Source organism: Tachypleus tridentatus, chromosome 2 (assembly GCF_004210375.1).
Source record: "Tachypleus tridentatus isolate NWPU-2018 chromosome 2, ASM421037v1, whole genome shotgun sequence".
Lineage (NCBI taxonomy): Eukaryota > Metazoa > Arthropoda > Merostomata > Xiphosura > Limulidae > Tachypleus > Tachypleus tridentatus.
Genome location: NC_134826.1, coordinates 111,524,386 through 111,549,539, shown reverse-complemented (window position 1 = coordinate 111,549,539; position 25,154 = coordinate 111,524,386). Strand labels below are relative to the sequence as shown.

Sequence of the window (25,154 nt, the reverse complement as noted above, 5' to 3'; positions counted from 1 at the left end):
TGTCACAGAATCACTGCTTTAGTTGCACTTTTTTATTTTAAAACACAGAAATTAGCTTGTAAAGAGATGTAACAAATTAAGATGTTATAGTAACAGGGATACAATTAGAAGATGTGTTGTTGTTTATAGTCACATATCAATTTTGAAGTGGCAATGCTCTGGTGCCCCTTGTGAAAATATACCTATTTCTATACTGCTATCCAAATCTAGGACAGAATTCTAGTTATTGCTCAAAAACAATATTTCAGACACATCTTAGACAACCTTAAAAAAAAAAGATTCTACATACTTTGAGAACTACAAGGTGCTTGTTTATTTCAGTGTTTATGTGAATACTTTCTACAAATCAATATTTAGCATCTTCCAATCACCAAAATTAAAAACTAAACACTCACTGAATAATTTTGGATAAACTCTAATTTATTTGATTATTCATGAATTACAAATTTTTTCTCTACTGTAAAAATATTGATTAAACATATTATGTTTCTATAATTAACATGTAATCCAATCATATGTCTAACAAAAGTTCATCACTTAAGTATTAGTGGCAACACATCAAGCTCTGATGACATTGATAATATGAATTATTTATCGGTAACATTTTACTGAAACTGAAAGAAAATTTAAGATACTTTTATGAATGGGATCCAAAGTCATGATGATACCAGCAAGTAATAATTTACCTATTTTTATAGTGAATATTGATACAAAATAAAACAACTGATGTAATATTTCACTAGAATGTTGACCATTAGTAAATTAATTCTGTAGTTAGACAAAAACAAAGTGATTCATTATGCAATCTTGAGGGACATATCTTAACTAGTAATTAAATATTAGCAACAAATACACAGAATGATTTATTGAACTTGTTCTTACAACTAGCCTGAGAAACTGCTATCAAAACAAACAGTCCATACTTATTCTATACCCACAACCTTTGAACACTTTTCCAAAATAACGTTTTTGTTTTCCATTCAGGAGAGAAATATCACATGACAAGCACTTCTAGCTCATAAGAAACACTTAACTAAGTAATCATAACATTCTCTGTACAGAAAAATATAAAATGAAATTAATATTTCAGTTCAGTAGCATATTACATTCTAAGCACAGCACACAATATTTAGAAAAATTGGTATAAATTCTGAATTCTAACTACGGCCTGTTTGTCCATGTTTGGTTACAAGGATTTTTCATTTATGTTTAATATGGTTTAAAATACATAAATATCACAATTTGAAAGCTAATGATGGTACATTTTAATAACTTAGAAAGTAAATGAATGTTACACAACATAATATATGCATAATTAATCCAAACTATGACTGGTTTCATACAATAGAACTTTATACATGGTAAAATTGTAAAAAAAAAACAACAGTAGCTTTCTCAAAACATACTTCAAGGAAAGTTTAGCCTGTTTTCAAATGAAATGAATACAGGATCTATTTGGTAGTATGATTATTAAAAATTAATGCTGATTTTCATGTTTGCATAATTTAACATTGTACTGGTTTTATTTGTAATACATAAAGTGGTTCAACACTAAAGCATATTTGTAGTACTTTTATTCATTAATAACGTGAAGAAAATGCAATCAGAAATAAATAAGGTTTCAGAGAAAACCTTTAAAAGTTAATAAAACAGGCACACATGCACCACTAATACTTCTCCAAATTACATATTTATTTGATTTTAAATCTAAACACACACACACACACACACACACACACACACACATATATATATATATATGTAAGTGAAAAGCAATTTTACAAATAAGCTCAGAAGCAAATTAAAAACCAAATTATATATTTAAATGTTTTCTTTTTACCTTTCATTTATTGTGCTTTCACTACTTTGGTCACAGTTTATTGATTAAACAATAGTTATACGTGAATCTCCTGACAAAGGTATTTAGATATTTGTTTTCATAGTAAGTGAAAATGGAGAACATTAGGCACCAGTAAAATATATACACAAATATATGACAATTATCAAAAATTAATTTCCCTTAAAAGTATTTGAGGATAGAAATAACAACTATTCTCCAAAAATACAAAAGAAACATTTCTGGAGACAGCAGTTCTTATAACTGTTTTTTTTAAATAATAAAATTTGATGCATGATATCACACTAGCATTTATTAAGAAAACTGAACTCAATTATTCATACAAAACTATTCATCTGGAAGTTTCCTGATGAAGCACCAAATAGGTATATGAAACAGTTGACAAAAAATCTAATCTATTAAAATAGTAAAACATAGCATTATGTGATTCATACTTCAAATCATGATGCTTAACATAGTAAAATGAATGAGAAGTTCTACAACAAGTGATTTCATGCAATTTGTTAAAAAAGAAATTATTAGGATTCTAGGAGGTAATATTCACACCTGAGTTTCATAGTTTGTGTGAAACACATGGATTTTGGTTTCCTTCACTTAGATTACTGAATAAACATGAAATATTGCCTCATTATTTTTCATATTAGCAAAATGGCCCTGCATTTAATGTTAAGAGACTTATTCTAGCTGAAAAACTAAAGCCATGCTTAAAAAAATGAAATAATACTTCATGTTTTTGATATCAATAATCACTTGTTTCAAGAATTATTTATATCAAAACAGAAACTTGAGCTAAATATATTTATTAACATACAAGGTAAAATAACAGGGCATTGAAATAACCAATGAATTAATGGTGGAGTTGGAAAACCCAAATTTTACAAGTGAAGTAAATTCTGAATTTTCGCTATAGTAACTTGATGACAAGAAATACAAAGTATTTTAATGACTGTTTTCTAATCATTTTTACTTTCAAAAAAGCTTCTGTATCTAAGTAGAACGTTGTAAGTTTCCACATACAGAAAATGAGTCCACCAGTTCTAAGGCAACTTCATAGCAAAACTTGTACTGTTCCTGGAAATAAACATAGCAATATAGTAAACATTAAAATGTTCTATATCGAATAATAATAATAATGAAAGAACTGAAATAAAAACAATGAATAAACTTAGAATATAAAAGTAGTGTTAGTGGTTAATATTAATTATCTGATCATTGTTTTAAGCACCATCCCTCTTCAAAAACTTGCTTTTTATTCAATGATATACAAACATCTGGCCTTAATACTAACATGTACCTAATTATGAAATATTATTTGTATTCCCAGTATTTATTGTTTGAGTACACATAGTTTTATAGACACATTACGGTATTTTCAAAAGTACTGATAACCTTAGAGGTAAATGGTAACTAGAGCTGGGTAATTAAAGTTAACATTTTCTTACACTGAATGCATTTCCATATTTCCAATAAGCACTTATCTCTTCCAACCTCACAAAGCTATTTTGATCCTTGTCTACCTCTAAGTAGTGCTAAAAATTTTGAAATCAGTGTACCAGTCTTTATACCCCATCAGTTTCATGCCATTTCTAAACATATACATATTATGTAACTAGCTCCCCCTGACATCCCAGCTCAATCATCACTTTTGAGAATTAGCAGATACCAAAATAAGAACACCAGATATACATTTTCAGTGTAAAAAATATTATTTTCCAGTAAAATCTTATCCCCTCTCACATAAAGCTAGAGTCCAATATTGCAAAAAAGGAAGGACTGGTGAAGGTGCACAAATATCAAAGTGGAAAGCAACTGCCCAGAATGAATGGGTGTGTTTGGAGATGAAAATGAAGCACACTTATGGTGTACTGCACTATTTCTGGAACAGGTATTCTCTTTTCCCAGGAACTAGGGAATTAAATACAAAATGTGTAGAAAAGGAAAATACTTCCAAAAGCAGAACCCTTTCTGAGAGATGCAAGCTCTATCAATATATAAATAAGATTAGGCGGGTATATTCCCAGCCTGAACAAAAGAGATAAGGTTCCATAACTCTCCCTTGGCATCAAAAGGCCGAGGATGGAAAAAATGCAGTAACAAGAAAGTAAACAGTGTCATACATCAAGCAACTAGAATTATGAAATAGAAGTGTACTTCCAGTTATTACTAGACAAGCTCCCAAAACTACTGTATGAGTGAGAAGTGCAACAAACTAAACCTGGAACCATGGGGTCATGGTTTGCCTCAACCTTAAGAACAAAATAAAGCTGTAGCCACTATTATGGGCAAAATAATAACTTACTCATCCACAAATGCAGGGCAGAAATATCCTGTATCTTGTACTACAAAAAGGAAATGGAACAAATTGCCCAACTGTAGGAAATGAGCATGGACATCCTGTTGCTGGTATTACGAGGCAGATGAAGTCTTCCAAACTTAACTACAAAAACAGAGAAGGAATCTCCTGAAACTGGATTTAATAAGAAAAGACATCTACAGCACTATGCCCTAGGAACAGGATATTGTCACCCTGAATCCAGAATTATGAGGAGAATTCCACATGGGCTGGATCTAGTCCCACCAATGTATTTTGTCTATTGCTGTCCACATGCAAAAATGCATTCAGGGAAAATGGAAGGAAGAAAACCAGCTTTAGCAACTTTTTGCTAAATGGATAATAATGGGTATGTATTGTAAATTACAGGTAATTCTCAATTTACACAAATTTGTTTTATGTATTTTTGGATTAACAAGATTGATGGAAGAATACCATTTTTTGATTTACAAGATTGTGAATTCAAATTAACAATTTTTGAGCAATTTGTGTCTTGTAATGATACAAGCAGAAGCATTTGCTCAATATGTGATTGAAGGTTTAGCTAATGCAAATGCTTTATTACAATAATATCTGTGACAGTGCAATGCACAATAGCTGAAGTGATGTTACAATGAGAATAATGTTGCAGTTATCTGTGCAGTAGCCAGATAGTCGCAGGATTTGTTTGGTCATACGACAAAGTAATTAAATTCAATTTATCATGCTTCACACTGGAGTTGATGTATTTTTAAATATATTATGTTGACTAAGTGAGCATAGGCAGTATATCAAGGCTTGACTAATGACATTCCCACTGGGATTGCATGCATCATGTATAACCTATGGGAAATAGCATTTGATTTATGAGACCAATTCTTGTAAATCAAGAACTACCTGTAAATATCTATATTCATTCAGAATTTTCCATGGTCCAACACCCAAGCAACTGGGAACTGGTAAAGACTTCCATGCTGCAATATAAGAAAAAAGGGAAGGAAAATGTGGTGGGGAGAAACACCACACTGGAGACTGTCCAATGCAATTCCATATTTTCAAAAGCACACCAACCCCAATTTATTTGATTGAAGCATTGCATTAATAGGCAAATATCCCATTCTGCTTTACTCCTGAACTTCAAGAGTGATGGTCAAGCAAAGATAGAAATAGATTTATATCTATTACAGATATATACACCAGTAGACAAGCAACTATTGGTTTTACAGGAACATTCCATTTCTACAGTGACTGTTATACTGCAACTCAAAACTAGTGCATGTTTGTGGCAAAGCATACCCGACAAAGAAACATTTGTCACAGAATGATATCTTCATTGTTGAATCAAAGATTAAGGATGCTGAAAAGAAAATATATATATGAAAGCCAAAGGCAAATAGACATTTTTAAAATTTTCACAGGAGGAAGTCAGTATCTGCCAGAAGAAGATACAGTGGGATTGTGCAGATAATGAGCAATGAAGATATTGGGAGTAGTCTACATTTCAACCTGAATAATCTCCTCAAAAGGAAGGTGAATGTGAGCAGCCAAAGATACTGTTAGATGATGAATTTGTTGCAAATAAACATCATGTAGATAGCTACTTACTATGGAAATGTTCAAATATTCCATCAGTGAAAGTAACAGATGATAGATCACAGAAAACTGAGAAGTTCCAGGGAATAAAAAGTAAAGAATGTAAACCATGAAAAAAAGACAATATGTATATTAAGGAGCAAAGAAAGAAGCCTATCCAGGTTGGAATGGGAGTATAAGAAAATGAAGGTAAGGAAATGGGTGAGAAACTCAAATCACATTCCAGGTCAGCACAGGTCTTAGGGAGGACAGACCAGTCAGGGCAGAGGGCAATATAGAAAGAACTGTAAAGGACATAAAGGACTATGTTAAGATCACAAGCCAGCAAACCAAAGGAACATGGAAGTCAAAAAAGATGAAAGGAATGAAAGGTGTTTGACATAACTGTCCAATAACTATACATTTTCAAAATAGACATGCTCTTCTCAAACAATCAGGTAAGGAGTTGGAAAAGATAAGGAATAGAAGGATGAAAGCCATGGCCAAAAGGCCAAAGGCAGAAGCTAGACCAACATCTTTGGTAAGTGGTTATAAAAGGTTTGATGGTTTGGAAAAGGAAAAAGATAATGTGAGTAGTCAGACTGTTGGCTGAGGTAATGATCCTGACAAAAGCCAACTGTGAAATCTGGATGAACTATATCTGACTGAGGTTGATTAATAAGAAAACAAGGACAGGGGTAAAAGCAGTGGATGTGGTGCAAGTTAAGGGCCAAAGCAGAGGGAATCACAACTGCACAGAACAACAAGCAGGACTAAACAAAGAATGGTCTGGATAAGGGATACAACTCTGGACTGGAGTCGAATTGGAGGGTAAGCATAGATGTAAAGACATTTTTGATCCTAACTGAATGTATCCACTCCCAAAGCTAATGGGTGTGGAATGAGAGACCAAAAAGAAGGAAGTTTGTTATTTGAGATTCAAGCACGCATTATATGGATCAATATGAAGTGTTTCCAGGCAAGAACACACCCAACAAAAGACCTGTGGATGAAAGGACCAGTTTATGAGGGGTATATGGTTGGGACAAGATAACCAACTGACAATCAGGTTCATAGTACCAGGATTGTAGCAAGCTAAAACCATCATGTGGTGGCCATTGGTCCAGAAAAGAATATCTAGAGTCTGAAATCACAGAGATCTGATTTTAGTATCATCTTGCTTGATGATATAATTGTGGCACTGGAATTGTCAGAGCAGACCATAACCTCCCTCTCCCACAGAAGAGGAATAAAATGGGTAAAAGGCAGACAACCTGCCAACAGTTAATGCTGATATGGAGGGCAGGCTCACTGACAGACCACAGATTAGAAACTTCTCAAGAGTTGAGGAAAGTCCCCGACCTGACAAAGATGTGTCCATTAACAGAGGTAAATCTGAACAAGATGAAGGAAATGGAACCCCTATCATGGTGTCATCCATGTTGAGCCACCAAGAAAGGTCAGCCCCGATCTTGGAAGTAAGAGTAATATAATGGATCAAAAGGATCCATGGAAAGTTCCACTGACCAAGAATCACCCATATAGTGAATGCACATAAGTTAAGTCCAAGAGAATGTGTGTATGTGTTTTCAATTAGCAAAGCCACCTCAGACTATCTGCCAAGTCCACCGAGAGGAATTGAACCTCTGATTTTAGTGTTGTAAATCCGTAGACTTACCGCTGTACTAGTGGGGGACCCAAGAGAATAAGAGCTTCTAAGGAAACCCACATCACCAAAAGAGAGAGAACCTCTTGAGCCATCTAGGACAGAATATAAAGTGAGGGCTGTTGTGACTGCTTATTCCATATCCCTGAGGGAAACAGGAGAAAGGTAAACCTCACTGATGGTGAAATTGAAGAAAAACCTCCAAATGAATATAGTATTCTATGGGGTAAGAATGGACTTCTTCAACTTGATCAGAAAACCCACCCTTGATGCTTCTTGTAAAGGTAAACATGTGTGACCTTCGGCTGGTAATATAAAAGGCAAGCAGGAGCTAGTCTTTAATGGAGTAAGGAGTGCAAATACTCAACAAGTAAAGGTGATGAGAAAATATGCATACCACTTGATAAAACACATAAGGAGCTGATGACAGACCAAATAGTAGTGCCCTGAACTGGAGCATCCAAACCTCAGGGATGGACCAAAAAAACAAACAAACATGATTCAAGAGCAATAGGAATGAGAAGAAAGGCATCCATCACAATTCGATCATCAAAAGCCCTAGGAAAAACACTGAAAAATAGGACTTTCTAGTGAATTGAGAGGGAGTCCAGAAAGGAATTCAACTGGGACATATCAATAACTGGTTATCAATCTTCTCTTCTTTGGGAACATGAAGTGATGGGAATAAAATTCTGGTTGAGAGGGGTACATTTACATGAAAGCTTCTTTGTGCAGAAGGTCTTGAACAGCTTTGGTAAACCAACTGAGAAAGAAAATATCTCAAAGAGGTGGTAGAGATCAGAAAAACATTCAACAGAACTTGTAAAACCCATAATTCTGTCATGAATTAGCCCAACAAAGCTGAAAAGTGTAGAATTCTGGTCTCAGCAGTTTGTGGGGTTCTATTGTGAAGGAAAAATGAGGATAGGGGCAGGAATGTCTGAAAGAAAGTAAGGGTCTATGGTGGGAGACTAAGCAGAAGAGTCCTGGGAGGGATAAGACAAATGTGTGACCAGAGAAGATAAGGAAGAATGTAACCTTGCCACATTGATCCATAATTCCACAGATTCTGGATGACTCCCATACATGGTTTCACAAAGAAAGAGGCCTTGATAGAAATCCTGTCGGGAATATGCACTCCCTCAAGTATTGCATCACTCTACAACAACACAGTAGCCAGGTATTGAGAGACAGAGTAGAAAACAATAAATGAACCATGGCAAACCAAAGAAGTGTTCTGAGCTTATTTGTAAAGGCTTCAAAAGACTGATGAAAGGTTTCAGATAATAACTGGAAGGAGGAAAGGTAATGTAAAAGAGAGGACAGGATAAGAAACTTGAAAAATAAGCTTAGTTAAAGTGGACTGAAACATCAGGATCCAAGGCTTGATGATCGAACAAACAAGGAGGTCCAGGTATGCCAACATCCAACCTCTGAGAAAGAACACTTATGTTGATGAAAGAAGAAAAACAAAAATTAGATAATGGAATATCACCCAATAAAAAGGGAAGGAATCATAGGCTACATGAGAGATATCAAAACACAACAAACCTGATTAACCAATTGCAAAAAGGGAGTGGGAGGTGAACTATCCTGAATGAGTGCAGAATGTGATGAATAAAGTAAGTTGCCAGAAAAAATCAATTTCAAATTTTGTCCAGAAACATGTTCAGGTAAACAAGATGAAATCACCAATTGAACCTCAGACTAACATCCAGTGAACTGAGGCTTGTACTTTCAGATAAAGTCAACCCCATTCTCTGGAAAATTGTGGTAAATGCATTATTGCCTGTTATAGGATTATCATAGTATGGGACATTAAACCTCAAATTCAGACTAATAACACATATAATTTGAGAATGATACAAATTTTGAATGCAAATTCATGGAAACAATTGAAATCAAAAATGAAAATTGGATAAACTTTGTTGTTAATGGTAACAACATACAAGAAAATTGTGCATTCTCAGTAAAGGGTTTAAATTTGTCCTTCAAAAACTTAATATTGATTCTCTTTCACCATGATAAAGGGATCATTTCTATAAACCAAATCAGCATGTATCAGTCCTACTTCAAAAACAGACCCTTTTTCCAAATTGTTTCCAAAACAATTATGGTCACCTTCTTGTAGTTAGTTTACAACTTTTGACTATTGTATCAAGTTATTTAGGAATTAAGTTAACCCCTTAGCTCTGAAACATATCATATGGTGCAACTGTAAGCTAACAAGCAATTGCAGGATATACCATATGGTTAGTTTTAATTTCTTTTGATCAACAGCCTGCAGAATGCACTCAATTGATTACTAAATTTTGATTGGTTAATAATTTATTTCATAAAACTCCACATTTAAGGGGTTAATTGAATCAGCCTGTGTGAACCATTGACAAGAAAAAGAGCTTTAGAATTTTTGATAAAACTATTATTTTCTGTAGTGTAACTAATCTTTATCCATGTTTTTTCTTGTTTTGAACATATTTTAAAAACAATCAGATCTTATGCTGTCCATTTATTGTTTGAGTTTATCACCAAAAAGTCACAGACACCTATTGTACAAGAATTCTAGCCCACTTATAGTTAAAACTGTGATAGAGGTCAGATATCTTAACCACTGTGTGTATTCTCAACTTCACTGCTAAAAATTTTTTGTTACAGTGCACCAGTTTTTTAACCTCTTCACTTCTGCACTATTTCAGAATAAGTGTTGATCATGTGACTACCCTCTGCTAATCATACTGTTCCATCTATACTAGCATAGTGAGCTCACACTACTATTCCATTATAATCCTCACTTTTAGAATTAGGGACGAAGGGTGGAAAGTAAGTGAGTAAAGGTAAGTAACAATCAGAAATACATTTTCAGAGTAAGAAAAATGTTACTTTCTGAAATGGTACTACCCCCTCTCAACTCAAAGCAAAAATCCCATGTTGCAAAGGTGGAGGGACCAGTGAAGGCACAACACAATTCAATTAAGTGGAGAACAACTGCTTTAAAAGAACAGGTGTGCCATAATAACAAAAGAGGGCACATCTGTGGGGTATAGCACTACTTCTGGAACAAGTACGCTTTTCACCAAGTAATTAACACAGTAATACATATGGAGTAGAATGAAGTAGGCAGGCACCATAGCCTTAAAAAAGATGTACACGTCCATTCTGAAGAAGTGCTTTAACTATGAAGTGATAGAGCATTATACGGGGAAAAATCCTGTGTGTAATCAACAACAGATTCAAATAAAAATGCACCAAAGGTAGAATCTTGGAAAACAGGAGCATGTCAAATGCTGTCCAACCGGGTAAAACATACATTGGAAATGCCTTGTCTATGATATTGTAAGCAACAAATCCAGAGGAAGCACTTTGAATTTGTCTGTTGAAAACTTGTGAGGTAATTCAGAATCAGCCTGTTGTCAACAGATAGCTCATATTTGTACACATATGTAGCTAGCATTAGCATAGGACATAGTGATAGTTAGGAATTGTGATGTGCCTGATAATGTGATATATGTGTCTAGGGCTGTAAATTGTAAATGAATAGGCCAAATGCAGTCTATCTGGGCAAACACATCCAGTGGAAACACCTTGCATAGGTTTACAAGATCGACAAGTGTTGTCTGCCTGGACAAAAAAAACATCCAGATCCAGAGGAAACACCTTGAGATACTCAAATTATACCAAGTTTAGTCCATTGGAGAAAACATCCAGTGAAAATACCTTGCATAAGATACAGAAATGAACAAGTGCAGATTGACGAATGAGTAGAAAAATGGGAATCAAATACAAGAAGTCAAAACTTAAAGTTGAAACTGATATACATTTGTGATAAAGCACAGTCAAAATTTTGTAGCCACATGGAGAATGAGTTAAAACACATGTCTATACAATAGAATGCCAATTCTTGAAAGTGAGGATTTTGCTTGATTAGTAAAGGGAGCTAGTTGCACTAATATAGATGGAACATTATAATTGGTAGAGAATAATCACACATGACCAATACATCTTGAAATGGTGCAAAAATGAAGTATAAACTGGTGTGCTGTTTATTAAAATGTTTTAGCAATGCTTAGAGGATAAACCTGGATCAAGATTGTTTTTGGTGAGAGGAGGTTGTACCATTTAAGAAGATGATTAATAAATTGCTAACTTACAACTCAGTGAATGTGATTTATCCTAATACCAAAACCTAATAATGGAACATATTTGGAGTGCAATGTATAGCAGAAGCTAATTAGTCAATTATTTAGGAAACTATACACAAGTTATCACAGCACTGGAAAAAAAAAAGTTAAATTCTTTCATTCTTTTATGTTTACTTGTTACATCACACTCATATTTTGTTTGTGAAAGATACAGAATCAACAGTCCATTTGTTTGAATAGACAGAGTATCAAAATTTATTTTAGTTAAGTATATCGAGGAAAAAATACTCAATGCAGAAAAAAAATGTTTTCAACTATTATTATTATTAACTGTTATAAGAAGAAACATATGTGAAATAGTTACCAAACAGTAAATAAATTCTGGTCGATTATTGCGAATCCACTTGACTACTTGGAAAATGTCCATGAGGTGCTCTGTTTTTATTTGATCACAAATACAGCTCGTGGCACAAAACAAGCCACACCTACTAGCACCATTCCTGGTAGTAATAAAATGAGATCTTATCATCATTTATACATAACTGATAATTTTAATTCACTATAACAGAGCACAACAAAAGGAAATACATAGTAAGAGTCATGAAGTCAAGTTACTATAAATAAAATGGTGTTTTTCACAAAAAATTAAAAAAAACTTGTGGGATTAGATGGGAGTTGCCTAAAGACTAATGGTATTCAAATCTAAGACAGACATATGGGGGATAGCTTTCAGTATGTATTGTCACACAAAATTAGTTGTTAATGTATTTTAAAATTGAAGGTTTCCAGATCCTCTGTAGACCATGGACTGCTAATCCATCAAAGAATAACTACTAATTTTGTGAAAAATGTGGTGAAAGTCAAGAACTCTGGACTCCCCTTCCCTAGATACATGTCTACTTATACAACATTAAATTATCTAGATAACAAGTAAAATTAGAAACATAACACAATATAAAAAAAGCAAATGTTATCATTTTCTTACACAGATATTTCTTTTTACAAAATAAATCTTCTTGATCTTCCACTACCCTTTAACACAATGGAAATAATTTTTTCTTGTTGATACACTAGTTTGAGCTGTTCATTTATCATGCATAGACAATCCTTCAACAATTGGAGCATGACACACACTGTACTAGTTAAAATGAATGTCACTTTTGACATTAGGCCTGCAAGAATTAGAAGAACACTGAAAGAGGGATGAGAACAGTGTTTGAGAGGAGGTAAGTATTTATCAGAAATCCATTCTCAGTGCAAGAAAATTATAACTTCCAATATAATACATATCCCTTCTCACAAAATAACTAGAATACCACACTTAGAAGGTGGAGGAACAGGTGTAAAGTAAAATAAGAGAGCTTTTCACAAAGCATCCATAGAAAATCAATTAGATGTGTTCTGTATTTGAATAGAAGTTTACATAAGGGCTGCACCACTACTGGAACAGGTATGTTCTTCATCCTCAAAGGAGTGTAGTGTTGAGAAACTGGTGGCATCAAGGCCTGAAGTGGGTAAAAGAAAGACCTCATAAACAATGTATCTAGTGTAAATACAAATCAGTATGAATCTCTCTCCATCTTCAACCTCAGAAATGTGACTGGAAATCTGATTTTGGTAGTATAAGAATCACAAGTAATTGGACACAGAGGTAATTCCAAATGCACATTGACAAATGGAAATCTAACAGCCAGGTTTCAGAATTATGAAGATGTAGGTATTCATTTAGATATTGCTAGGTATCTACTCAACCTCAACTATACAGAACACGTTTAACATCCCATTCTCCGTATTACAAGGTGGAGGGCCTCATGTACAATTGAAATCATTATGAACAGTGTATAGTGGTCAGAGCAAGTGGACCATGAATAATATATATACCAACCACCTCCTGTTAGTAAACCGAATGTTATACTGCAAGCAACTGGAATTATGAAGAGGAAGTATGCAAAAAACATTCACCAGACAAACTTTAAAATCAACTGTGGGATATAGGAAGTAGAACAAACTGAACCCAAACTTATGGGACTGTAATGAGTTTCAACTCAACTGCAAGAATAGGTAATCATCCTGTACCTGGTATTATGAGCAGAAAAATAACCACCACAACCCAACCATAAGAGCATGGAATAAACATCATGCAACTGGCATTATGAGGAGGATAAGGAATGCCTGCTCAACTCTAGGAATAGGGAATTGTACATTGCACAACCTGTATTACAAGGCAGATGAAGTTCCCTAAGCTTTGTAGAAGCAAAGAAAAGAAACAACTTGTAACTTGAATTACCAAGAAGGTATAGCTGAAATTACAAGAAGAAAATCACAAAAGAAGGTAGATGCTATCTATCAGAGAATGATACAGCGAGATAGTGTTGGGAATGAATGACAAAGAGAATAGTCCATATTCTTCCAAGGAACTACGACTTGCACCTACCCTTCAGGTAATTTTGACCCCAAGGTGTGAGTAACAGGTGTGCATGTGTTATCATTAACTTCAGAAGCCATGGTGGTAATTATGGTAAATTGCAAATTCAGAATTCCCAAGAAGTTGTGAGAAAATAGTAATGAAAGGTTGTAACATCCCAAATAGAAGAAATTGTAATATAAAATTATTCATACAAATATCAAAGACAAACAAACTATGAAATGGTGGGAAAAAAAGAAACAAAATCTGAAAACTGAAACCAAGTGAGAAACTCAACCAACATATGTTGTGCCAATACAGAGGGAGCCAGCTGCTTTAGGAGAGTGTGTCATGCTCTTTTTTGTGAATGGCTATCACATGTTCTATTCATAGTAAATGGGCAGCTTAAATTCAAGGGATATAAAGGCTAGTTCATCAAGTGAGAAAAAAAAATTATTACATTAAAGAGCAGTGGAACATTGAGAAGGCTTATTGTGCGAGAAGAGGTATGTATTGTATCGAGATTACATTTTAACACTTGAAAAAGTGCATTTTTTTTCAACCTTAAATCAAATATTTTGCATGTATAGTGAGAAAAGATGGAACATAACTTTAAAGAAAGAAAGCTGAGGCAATAGTGGATTTATAGATTGTTAAAGAAATTCAATTGTGGTTAGAACTCATGAGTGAACTTCTGATACAGTGACTGGAGAAGGACAGTTTGGCATTGCAACAGTGAATCTTAACCTAGCCTATTATTTTGCATTGTAGGAAAGTAAAAGAATATTGGAAATAGTCAATCTCACTTAAAATCTAAATTACTATGTATTTCTATGTTGGTTCTTAAGTTTGCAGTTACTAATAACATAGTTTATTTGAAACAAGAGTTTATAGTGACATTATGTATGGGGTGCACAATTTTATCTGATTTTCCTCTGAATTTTCATATCTCGTATTCTCCAACATTTAAACATTTGGCCACCCTTTTCTAAATATTCACTAAAGCTATTGAGAAAAACAACAACTACTGATCTCTCTTGTGAACATGTAAAGAATACTGAATGTTTTGAAAGACATACCTTGACCAAAGATTAAACAGAATATTATATGTGTAAAAAATTCCACCTTGAATATAGAAGAAAACCTACATGCAGTGTATAGCAATTGGTCCACCAGATGTACGTCGGTACCATCTTTCAACTTGATTTAACAATGCCAACACTGATGTAGTGCTAGTTGGCAATACTTCTTCCTGATCCCAATCCATATATTGAAGTTGAATGACTTTCTGTGGATTGTCATCAGGCTGAAAAGAACCCAAACATTAGAATACAACTTTATATGATAATAAAATTAAAGATAAAACTGAAACAGCCCTGTACACTCAGAACACACACTACAAAATTAATTTCACCTGAGAGTGTTCATATAATAAACAACATGGTCACTTTAATAATCCATTTTATAACCCTCTTTCAAGTCATTTATATTTTGTTTAATATCAACCCAGTTAATAAGTTTGAAGGAGGAGTTCTGTCATAACTCTAATGTAATCAAATCTGGGTACAGTAATGCAGTTTTTTATTGCTTAAATGAACATTTAACTGGATTTTTTTTATGAAGAAAGTTTTAACTTACTGTATTGCTAATTTGTGTGTTCTTATTTAAAATACAGTCTGTAATATATTAAACATAATATTTTACAAAATGTTCTTTTTCTGAGATTTCTTTGCTATTAATCTGTTAAAAAGATATTTGTTCAATAGCATTAGTTGCCATTTTCTGTTGAATCATGCCCACAAATTAGTACCAGCTTATTGTAGAAACAAAGCCTAAAGTAAACAATTATTTATAATTATTTACTATGAAGAAAAATCTACATTAATCATAATAATGCAGAATAGAAACAGAGACAATTATTTGACATTGTAGAATCACAACACGTCATCACATTTTTTTTTAGTATCCATTGCAAACTTTTTTCCTTTACACAAGTAGGAAAGATTAACAATACATAATAATAAAATGCACAAGAATTATACAATACACGTAAAATGACAATTGTATAAAAGCAAATCAAGGATTTTTTAAATGATTTAGCTTGGCAAAATTATAATTAATGTTATTTGTGAAGTTTAGTAATAACAATGAATACACTATAATATAACTATCGATTAAATACTAGATTCAAGGTTACCTGGTTGAGGTTGATTAGTTTCATAATTCGCACTATAAGTGTACCATGATCTTCAAATGCAACAATTTGGACTTCAAATGGTCCATACGTTGCACAACCTTCACTAGGCCAATACTGTCCAATGTTCTACTTAGTAAAAATGGTTAAAAAACAAGGCTTTTGAAGCAAACCATACATATATATATATACATAATACAGTTGTATCTTTAAAGGTCTAAACTAAATAATGTGTGAAGTTTGTTAATTCCCATAAGTATACACATGTATACCTAATTAGCAAATAGATACCAATTTAATAGTCTGTCAAAAGGTAAAATAATTATTGAACAAAACTGTAATGCTACAAAAATATTTTTACATTTTTAAAAGAATAAGTCAAATAACTGTTGTAAAAAATAGAACATTTTAGTTTGAATAATCAAGTGCTAATGCACAAATTTACAGTTGTAACTCTACAATATTAAAAAAAAATCCTAACTGTTAACTGATGTATTTTATTAGTTAAAATACAATCCACAAATATGGAAATTTCTCTTAAATCTGTCCTTCCTTACCTTTCAGCAACTTATTTAGAGTTGTAAGTACAAAGAGTAAATAATTTAGATTATACATTTAAAACAGCTGGTATGGGTAGAGAAAGCAAGTGGGTTTTCTCGTAATCACGGATCACAAATAATTTCGATGATATCTACATTTAATTGAAGAGTAAAATTTCACAGCCTACTAATCTCTTTGAGAATCATACTTTGTAACTGTCAAATCTTTTTTATTATTTATAGGTCTTCCATGAAAACAAAGAGATTTAACCTAAATATACAGGACTATTTACTCAGGTACAAAGGAATAATCAAAACAGTTAATTGTTACAAACACAATAATAATATATCCTAAGAAGTGCATATGCACACATATTAACATTATGTACAAACAATGTTCAAAACATTAACAACTAGTTACTCAAACACATAAATACATAAACAACTTGCTCAGAAATGAGAGAAGCTCATGCTCAGGAACTGACTGCACACATAGAAAAACAACATATATGGATATATTTTCAAGATCTGTTTATTAACACAATAATTCATCGTCATAAACTGTTTACCAGCTCAGAATATCATTCCCAAATGATATTTAGTCTCTCTCTCACACACACACACATAAACATACATACACTACTGATATGTGTTACTTACCATAGTATTTTCAATTCTACTAAGATCATTTAACATTACAATAACTGAAGATTGCATATCATAAATCAATCGCCAGAAGTCCACAACAGTTTGTTTAAGAGGCATCTGAGTGACAATAAAGGCATTTTTGCACTTGTAACCCTAAAAACAAATTAAAAGTTATGTACAAACTGACTGTAGCAAAAATAAACTCACTATGTTAAATATTCATTGGCTTAGATGAAAACATGTTAAAGAACTATATAACTGATTCATGTTACAACTAACAAATTACAAAATTGCATGTTTTGTAGTATATTAAATGTTTCAGTTTCCTTAAGTCCTTCTTCCTTGATCATATTGTCTATTATATGTTTCATTATAATATAATTTTTTTTACTTTTATATTACTTTTTCACAATAGCGTAACTATAATTGCATTTTACACATACAGTAAGCATTTTCATGATAAATAAGCCATGTTCATAGTACAAACATATACTTCTATAATGCCTTATTTTCATGCTCATGATGAAAAATGTTAATATTAATTCATTGTTTAATTTAAACAACCACAGAGACAAATATATTAAATAAAAAGTTATGTATTACAAAACATTTTCATGAATAGTTGTAAATAGAGAAAACTTTCTATAATGTTATTAAACAACATGCAATTTATAATCCGAATTAGCGTGATTCATTTTTGGCCTCAGCTTATGAATCAGTATGCTCTATTTATATATAGACTGTTCATCATGGAAGTTTATTAAAATCTTAAGATAATTTGAACAGATACTTACATCAGACTAATCTAAGACATGCTCCAATACAACTTATTTATTTGATGTTCTTAAATTTACATATTCTTTTATTTAAATTAGCAGCTTTCTGGTAGTATAATGTAAATAACCTTGCTTGCAACAAGAACAAGTAAATTAATAAGTTACATTTGATACTTTCAATGAAGAAATGCAATCTTTATATCTGAAGAAATATTGCAGACAACACCCTGGTTTAAAAACGAATATCAGTTGTAAATGTAAATACACTGTATGAAATAGGATCTGTAATTCATTCTTAACATATAAAAAATTTTTTACTGATATGTGGCAATAAGTATCAGTAAATATAATTTGATTTCTTTACATCTATATATGCCAAAGTAACATACATGCACAAATTATGGTTTTAATTTTGTATAATGGTATATTACAGATACCATGATTTACTGCTTATACTCTCTATATTATAATTTCAGCTTACAACTAATGAACAACACATAAATCATTTACTATCATTGTTTTAATAATACTGTTACAGGTTAGGTATATGCTATATAAAAAGTATATATATAATCACAATATTAGGTAATACTCAGTTAAAAAAATAACATCATGATGATATGACTATTTTTTACATATTAATAATTTTAATTATTTAAGTTATGGAAATTTTGTAAATTTACATTAACAACATCAAACACTATTTCAGTATATTACAGAAGTAGATATCTGTATGTAAGCTGTTAATTTTATATGTTTTTTATACATATGTCTTAATCAAATGGTGAAACTTACATCTACAGTAATAGCATTGATATAATCACTCTTTGATTCTGCTACTGGAGTTAGCAACTGGATGCGTGCTCTATTTGCTATGAAACAGATAAACAAAGTTTGTACATTCTTGCAAGTTAAACAAGTTTCAAACAAAATATTTAGACAGGATTAATAAAGAAAACCAAACTTCACAAGAAATGCTTTAAAAATTATTGATGAAACTTCATAAAGTTAAGCTTTTAAACAGTTCATATACAAGTTTTTTGAAATACAAATTTTCTCCAGAATAAAATTTCACACAACCATGCTTATAACATATAAACCCTGTATATTACTCAAATGCAGAAGATGGTTTCCTTTATACATTTAAAACTTGTATAACAGTCGATAATTAATTTTTGAAAAGAAGTATTTCAAATACTGAATTTTAAATAGGTCAGTTAAATATGATATCCTCTATTAAACAGCTTATTATAATTACAGCCAATAATCTAAGATAGTGCTAAGTGATACTTCACTGAAAAACTGCATTAAAAGACCACAATTTTTCTGCTGTAAAAATGCATATTTATAAATATATGTGTGTGTACATATACAGAAATATAAAAAATAAAATTACCCTATATAAAATTAAAGAAAAACCATATAAATTTATCATTTCATCAATTAACAAATAAGTTTTAAGAATTGCAAGAAAAATATGTTGTACTTCCCACTGATAAGGCTAACTGTAACAATGGTATCATTTGTAAAACTTTTTATGCATTTATTATGATAAAAAAATAAACAGCACACAAATATTTAAACTTGTTAACCAATCCAAAGGTACAGTAATTAATAATTTCGTTAAAGCTTATAATAAACTTTATTCTAAATGAAATTCTTATGTAGATTTACTGTTTCTTTATGCTACTCCCAAACTACATAAATCTCCAATTAAATTTAGATTTATTTCCAATGCAATAAAAAGAATTATCAAACAACTGGCTATATTATTAAATAAAGCACTCAATATTTTACTTGATAAAATAAAAAATGTAAGTGTTAATAATAATTCATTAATAGAATAGTTTTGTTACCCTTTTACAGAACTGGAAAAAGGAAAATTTAGTTCCAAAAACATAAAAGATATATTAAATTTCTGTTTTTATAAAAATTATATATTTTTCAACAAACAGGTTTTTAAACAAGTAATAGAAGCTTCAAAGGGAGCTAACAATTCTACTTGTATAGCTAATTTATATCTTTACTATTATGAAAATATATTTATTGAAAACTATACAAATCCAGATATTTTTACCTTAACTTACAGATATATAGAAGATTTAATTAGTATAAATATTCCTGAAATAATGTTATAACACTATTTATCCAATAGAATTAAAAATAGAAAATACTTCAATATCTGATACATTATTTAGATTTAGAAATTAAAATAATTGATAAGGATATCAATGTAAAATATTTTTGATAATAGGAAATATTTTACCTTTCCAATTTATGGCTAACCCTGTTTCAATAGTAATGTACCATATCCTTCTGTTATAAGCAGTATAACTTTGCAATTATTCAGATATTGTAAAATTTGTAATAAATTACAATATTTTATCAGTAATGTTGAAATACTGATACAAAAATAATAGTTAATGGATTTAATAAAGAAACTTTAAATAAAATTATTCTGTAGCAAATACAAGGACATATTAAATAAATCTAAAGAAATAAAAAATTAGAGAAATTTTACTTAAAATTTCTAATTATTTTTAGTTAAGAATAAAATCATTTAGTAGCTTGGCACTACTTTATGCAGATGTACACCTTGTTTAGAACATGGTAGTTACAGTAGACTTGATGAATGGGTGGTGGTTGGAGCTATACTAGTTTGGACAGCTGGATGGTATGCTTCATGCTGGTATAGTTCATTTGCTGTGCTGTCAGTTAGTGCCTTTCTACTATATTGGGGGCTTAATGCTAACATCAAGAGATAAATTTTCATCTTACTCCCAAACTGTAGTACCTCATTTATTTCTTTTTTATTTTTATTTCAATTAATTCTTTGCGTGGGAGAGCAGTAACCTTCCCAAAACTATCTGCAGGCAGTGAAAAGCAATATAGATGTGGGATGTTGTGGACTTGAGCACCCACATCTCGCTCTCCTAATTTCTATTTCTAATTCTATATCTATTGCTATTGTTTATTTCTTATGTGAGACTGGTGAATGGAGGTTAAGACTGATAGATGGTGTATCTCCACTGCTATGTGGGTTATACTTCCGTAGTCACCTCCAAAACCTGGGGTACATTTTATAATCCCAAATTGTAGTTTGCACCCTGGGATCTTTTCAGTTGATGCAGCATATTTTGTTTAATTTGTTTTTGTTTCAGCTTGTTTGAAGTTAAAATAACAAATTACACACACACATATACACATTACTGGTTGCTAACTACAATGTATTAAAAAACAAATATTTTTTTGAAAATTTTACAAACAATATCTACATCAAGTAAAATACACTAACAAAAGCCATGCATTAACTTTGAACTTAGATTATAAGTTTAAACCTATTTCTCTTTATGGTAGTTATTTATTTTCATGAATATTTTTATTCATTTTAAAATTAGACTGCTGAGATTTATCATTTAGGAGTAGGTAAGCTTTACTGAAATGTTTTATTATGAAGTTAAAAATAATAACTATAACTTACAAGGAACTATTGTTGGATCTCTGTTTTTCAAAATATTGATATCATTCAAAGCATCAGAGCACTGACTCATGCTTGTCTTTCGCTGGATTTTAGACAAAGTCTAAAAATAACGTACAGTAATTAAACATTCATGGATCATAACACTACTCAGACATCTGAAAAGAATATTTCTGAATCCCAAAGAGAATAGGTATAATTACTGTGAATGTGGAGTCTTACACATGGATTGAAAAACAGTCAAATATTTTATGAGAGAGCATAAAGATGAATAAAAATACAATTTAGATCACAAATTTTGGAACAATTGTACTTATTTTGTTTTGCATAATATACCCAGCTTAATTCTTCTAGTTACTTATGCTAACAGTATTTTAAAAGCTACATAAAAATTTAGGTAAGAGGCTAATGGAAAAAATATCATTATTAAAAATCTCAATAACTTATAACTTTTAGCAATTTATAAAACTATTTACAGAATCTAAAGACATCATACAGTTCAAGTGATACCTCAAATTGCTGCTCCAACTCAGACATCTGAGTGCTGAGCTGAGGAAAAAATATATGTTGCAGGTAAGTGTGAAGTTGATCAGCCATTACCACTGTATTGCCACACAGAAAGGCATCAGAAATAGCTTCATAAATGAAAATATACTGTTCCTAGAAAAGCAACAATATACAACCTTTTAGCCTCTTAAAAAAACAAAAAAGAATAACTTGGAAATACCCAAATAATGGTGCAGTTATGTACCTCACTAGTTGTTCAACTAACACACAATGTTCTTCAAAATCCTGAAAATTTAGTTCATAATTAATTCATATTAAATGTGGTTTTCAACATTAACTTTGTCTTAATTTTAAGATTACAAATTTATTATATGAGCTTCTAGCACTGAGATAATTCTCTTAAGGCCATAAGTTAATTTAAAGAAGACTATTCATTTATTATTGTTTTGGTATTTAACTTTTTCATTGTTGATTATTTTGTGAACAACTTATATAGTATATTCAGTGTGGTTGTGTAAGCTGTTTATACAGTGCTTGAGAGTGAATTTTCCATGTGCCAAGAACTTAAAATCTTTTCCAAGAAAAATTAATACTTCTATTGGCTGTAGTTCTTTTCCTGGTATTCATTCACTTGCATTAAAGTCTACTACTAGTTTGAAGAATCAATTAAAGCATAAGAAGAGTGGTTGGTTAGTTTGTTAAAAAAAAGGTAAAAAAAAAAGACAGAAGCTTCAGATAAATTCTGAATATTTACTTGATTTTCTAATTTATTTCTCCCATAATACTGCACTGTTTTACTGTTGCATCTCAAAATTATATTTTGTGTGTTTTGTGATAACGTCAAAATGATATTCTTTTTAAAGTGCCCTTTAGTTAATTATATGAATAATATATTTTAAGTTTGGCCAAAATATGTAGTTACATATGAATGACCTTATATTTAATTTTGCTGTTATAAGAACTTGAAAATCCTGAAATTTCTTAAATGAATGTCCCAAAAACTGTTACATGCAGCAATGTTAATAAAACTGTAAATAGAGAAGAAAATTATTATGCATGTCATTGGTGTAGAAAGAGAATTGAATATACTGGAGAACAGTATAATATATACAGACAGTACAAAGTTACAGAAAATTCTTAATATTAGATGTTGTCAATGATTTAATTAACATATACTCTTCAAAAAAAGAAATGCAAAAGGTATATTTTTGTTATTTTAAAGAGAAATATATGTAATAACGTTACAAGCTCAGAGTATGTGATGTTACACTTGTGAAGGCACTGACTGTCAGACCAAAATGACAATAAAAGTTGTGCACTTTGAAAACGGAGGAAAACATTGGATTTTTCGCCAAAATGCATGCATGTCCAATAAATTTGTTTGAGAGATTTGCATGTTCTGCAAGTGCAACATGTGCAAAATCCCTATAAAAGTGACGGGTTCACGGTTTCCATAGCTCAGTGTTAAGCCACCGACACGCAACACAGTTACGCCAAGACTGATTGAAGCACAACGCAACAACGCCATTGGTCACTTGGAAGCAGGGGAATCTCGATCAGATGTTGCCAGAGCTGTGAATGTCCACCCAAGCACCATCACAAGGCTATGGAATCGTCACCAACAAATGGATCAACTTGTGACCATCCACGATCTGGCAGACCTCGTGTGACCAAGCCCGCACAAGATCGCTACATCTGGTTAAGTCACCTTCGGGATAGGACCACCACTGCGAAGTCTACTGCCTCAAGCATACCAGGGCTGCGTAGGATTTCTGATCAGACCGTACGCAACTGTTGATAAGATTCTTAGGCCCCATGTGCAACCCATCATGGTGAATGTCAACGACGTTTTTCAACATGACAACACCCGTCCTCACACAACCCAACTCACCACTGTCTTCTTGAGACACAACAACATCAACGTTCTTCCCTGGCCCTCCAGATCACCAGATTTAAACCCCATCGAACATCTTTGGGACGAGTTGGACCGACATCTGCGACGACGACAACCTCAACCGCAGACTCTACCTCAGCTTGCAGCAGCTTTGCAGGTTGAGTGGACAGCCATTCCACGGGATGGGATTCGTCATCTCATCACTTCCATGGGCAGGAGATGCCAAGCAGTTATTGATGCTCACAGGGGACATACTCGTTATTGACGTTGAGTGATGTTAAACTTCACATAGTGAACGTGGACTTCGCCTTTGCAGACTTTGGATGTTCAGCAGTGAATGTGCAAAGTTTCACACATGTCATACAGAACTACTCGGAATAAACTTGTTAACAATATGTCTCAAATGTTGCCTTTTGCATTTTTTTTTTTGAAGAGTATATTTGTTAACCTGAGATAACCTAAGAAGTTCAAAAAATTTTTCTGTACTTTAGTTTAATTAAAATTTTAATACCCATGCCAGGTCTCTTTAGAATATATGATTTACTTAGCTTGTGCATTCGTGTTCGAAGGACTAGAGAAAGCCTAAATTAGAATCATGATAGAACTGCACATTACAATTGAACCTCTTTAAATCGTTCAATTGAATTTAGAAGGAGTTTATTGGTCAAATACTGCACCAAAATTTCTACTATCAAAACATAAGTAAATTATTAATTAATCCAAAAAAAATGTTTCCTGTTCATACTATATATTAATAGTACACAAGTTTAAGTCAAATAGGATACCCTGTTGTCTTTTGTAAAAATACATAAGGTAAGAATTAAATAATTTTAAAACTTTTTTCACACAGATTGTTCAATTCAATTTAGGTATAATCCTTGAAGTTTCAAAAAAGATAAAATTACTGTTTCTCACAGTAGACAATCGCCTACACAGGAGGCAGTTTTATTGCACTTTAGTAAATTATGTGAATAGTTAAGTACTAAAACATAGATAGATAGAGACTCTAGAAGAAGAAATAAGTTCTTTTTTCTCTCACTAGGTAGAAAACAGATCAAAACACTAATAAACTATTCTCATCTTGAGATTCTGTATGACAGAAAACACAAATAGTAAGTTGCCAAATTTGTTAAAAAATTGGTGTTCATGTGATTGTCAAAAAAGCGTA

At 32.0% G+C, this 25,154-nt stretch overlaps 1 protein-coding gene across 8 annotated transcripts in view; it reads right to left on the bottom strand.

Annotated features, from left to right (window-relative positions):
* Positions 1-399: 399 nt before the first annotated feature.
* LOC143244846 (receptor-type tyrosine-protein phosphatase S-like) overlaps positions 400-25,154 on the bottom strand; it is a 171,725-nt gene continuing 146,970 nt past the window's right edge. For 6 of the 8 annotated variants that reach the window (XM_076490246.1, XM_076490247.1, XM_076490250.1 and 3 more), the window contains 8 exons: positions 22,096-22,245; positions 21,589-21,688; positions 18,903-18,979; positions 17,344-17,484; positions 16,148-16,273; positions 15,099-15,256; positions 11,911-12,046; positions 400-2,929 (listed from right to left, as the gene is read on the bottom strand). In XM_076490246.1, coding sequence (XP_076346361.1) covers positions 2,846-2,929; positions 11,911-12,046; positions 15,099-15,256; positions 16,148-16,273; positions 17,344-17,484; positions 18,903-18,979; positions 21,589-21,688; positions 22,096-22,245 — 972 coding nt within the window. In that variant the 3' untranslated portion in view covers positions 400-2,845. Of the gene's footprint in view, positions 2,930-11,910; positions 12,047-15,098; positions 15,257-16,147; positions 16,274-17,343; positions 17,485-18,902; positions 18,980-21,588; positions 21,689-22,095; positions 22,246-25,154 lie in introns of those variants that run through there. The other 2 variants (XR_013025345.1, XR_013025346.1) reach the window with 2 other exon arrangements.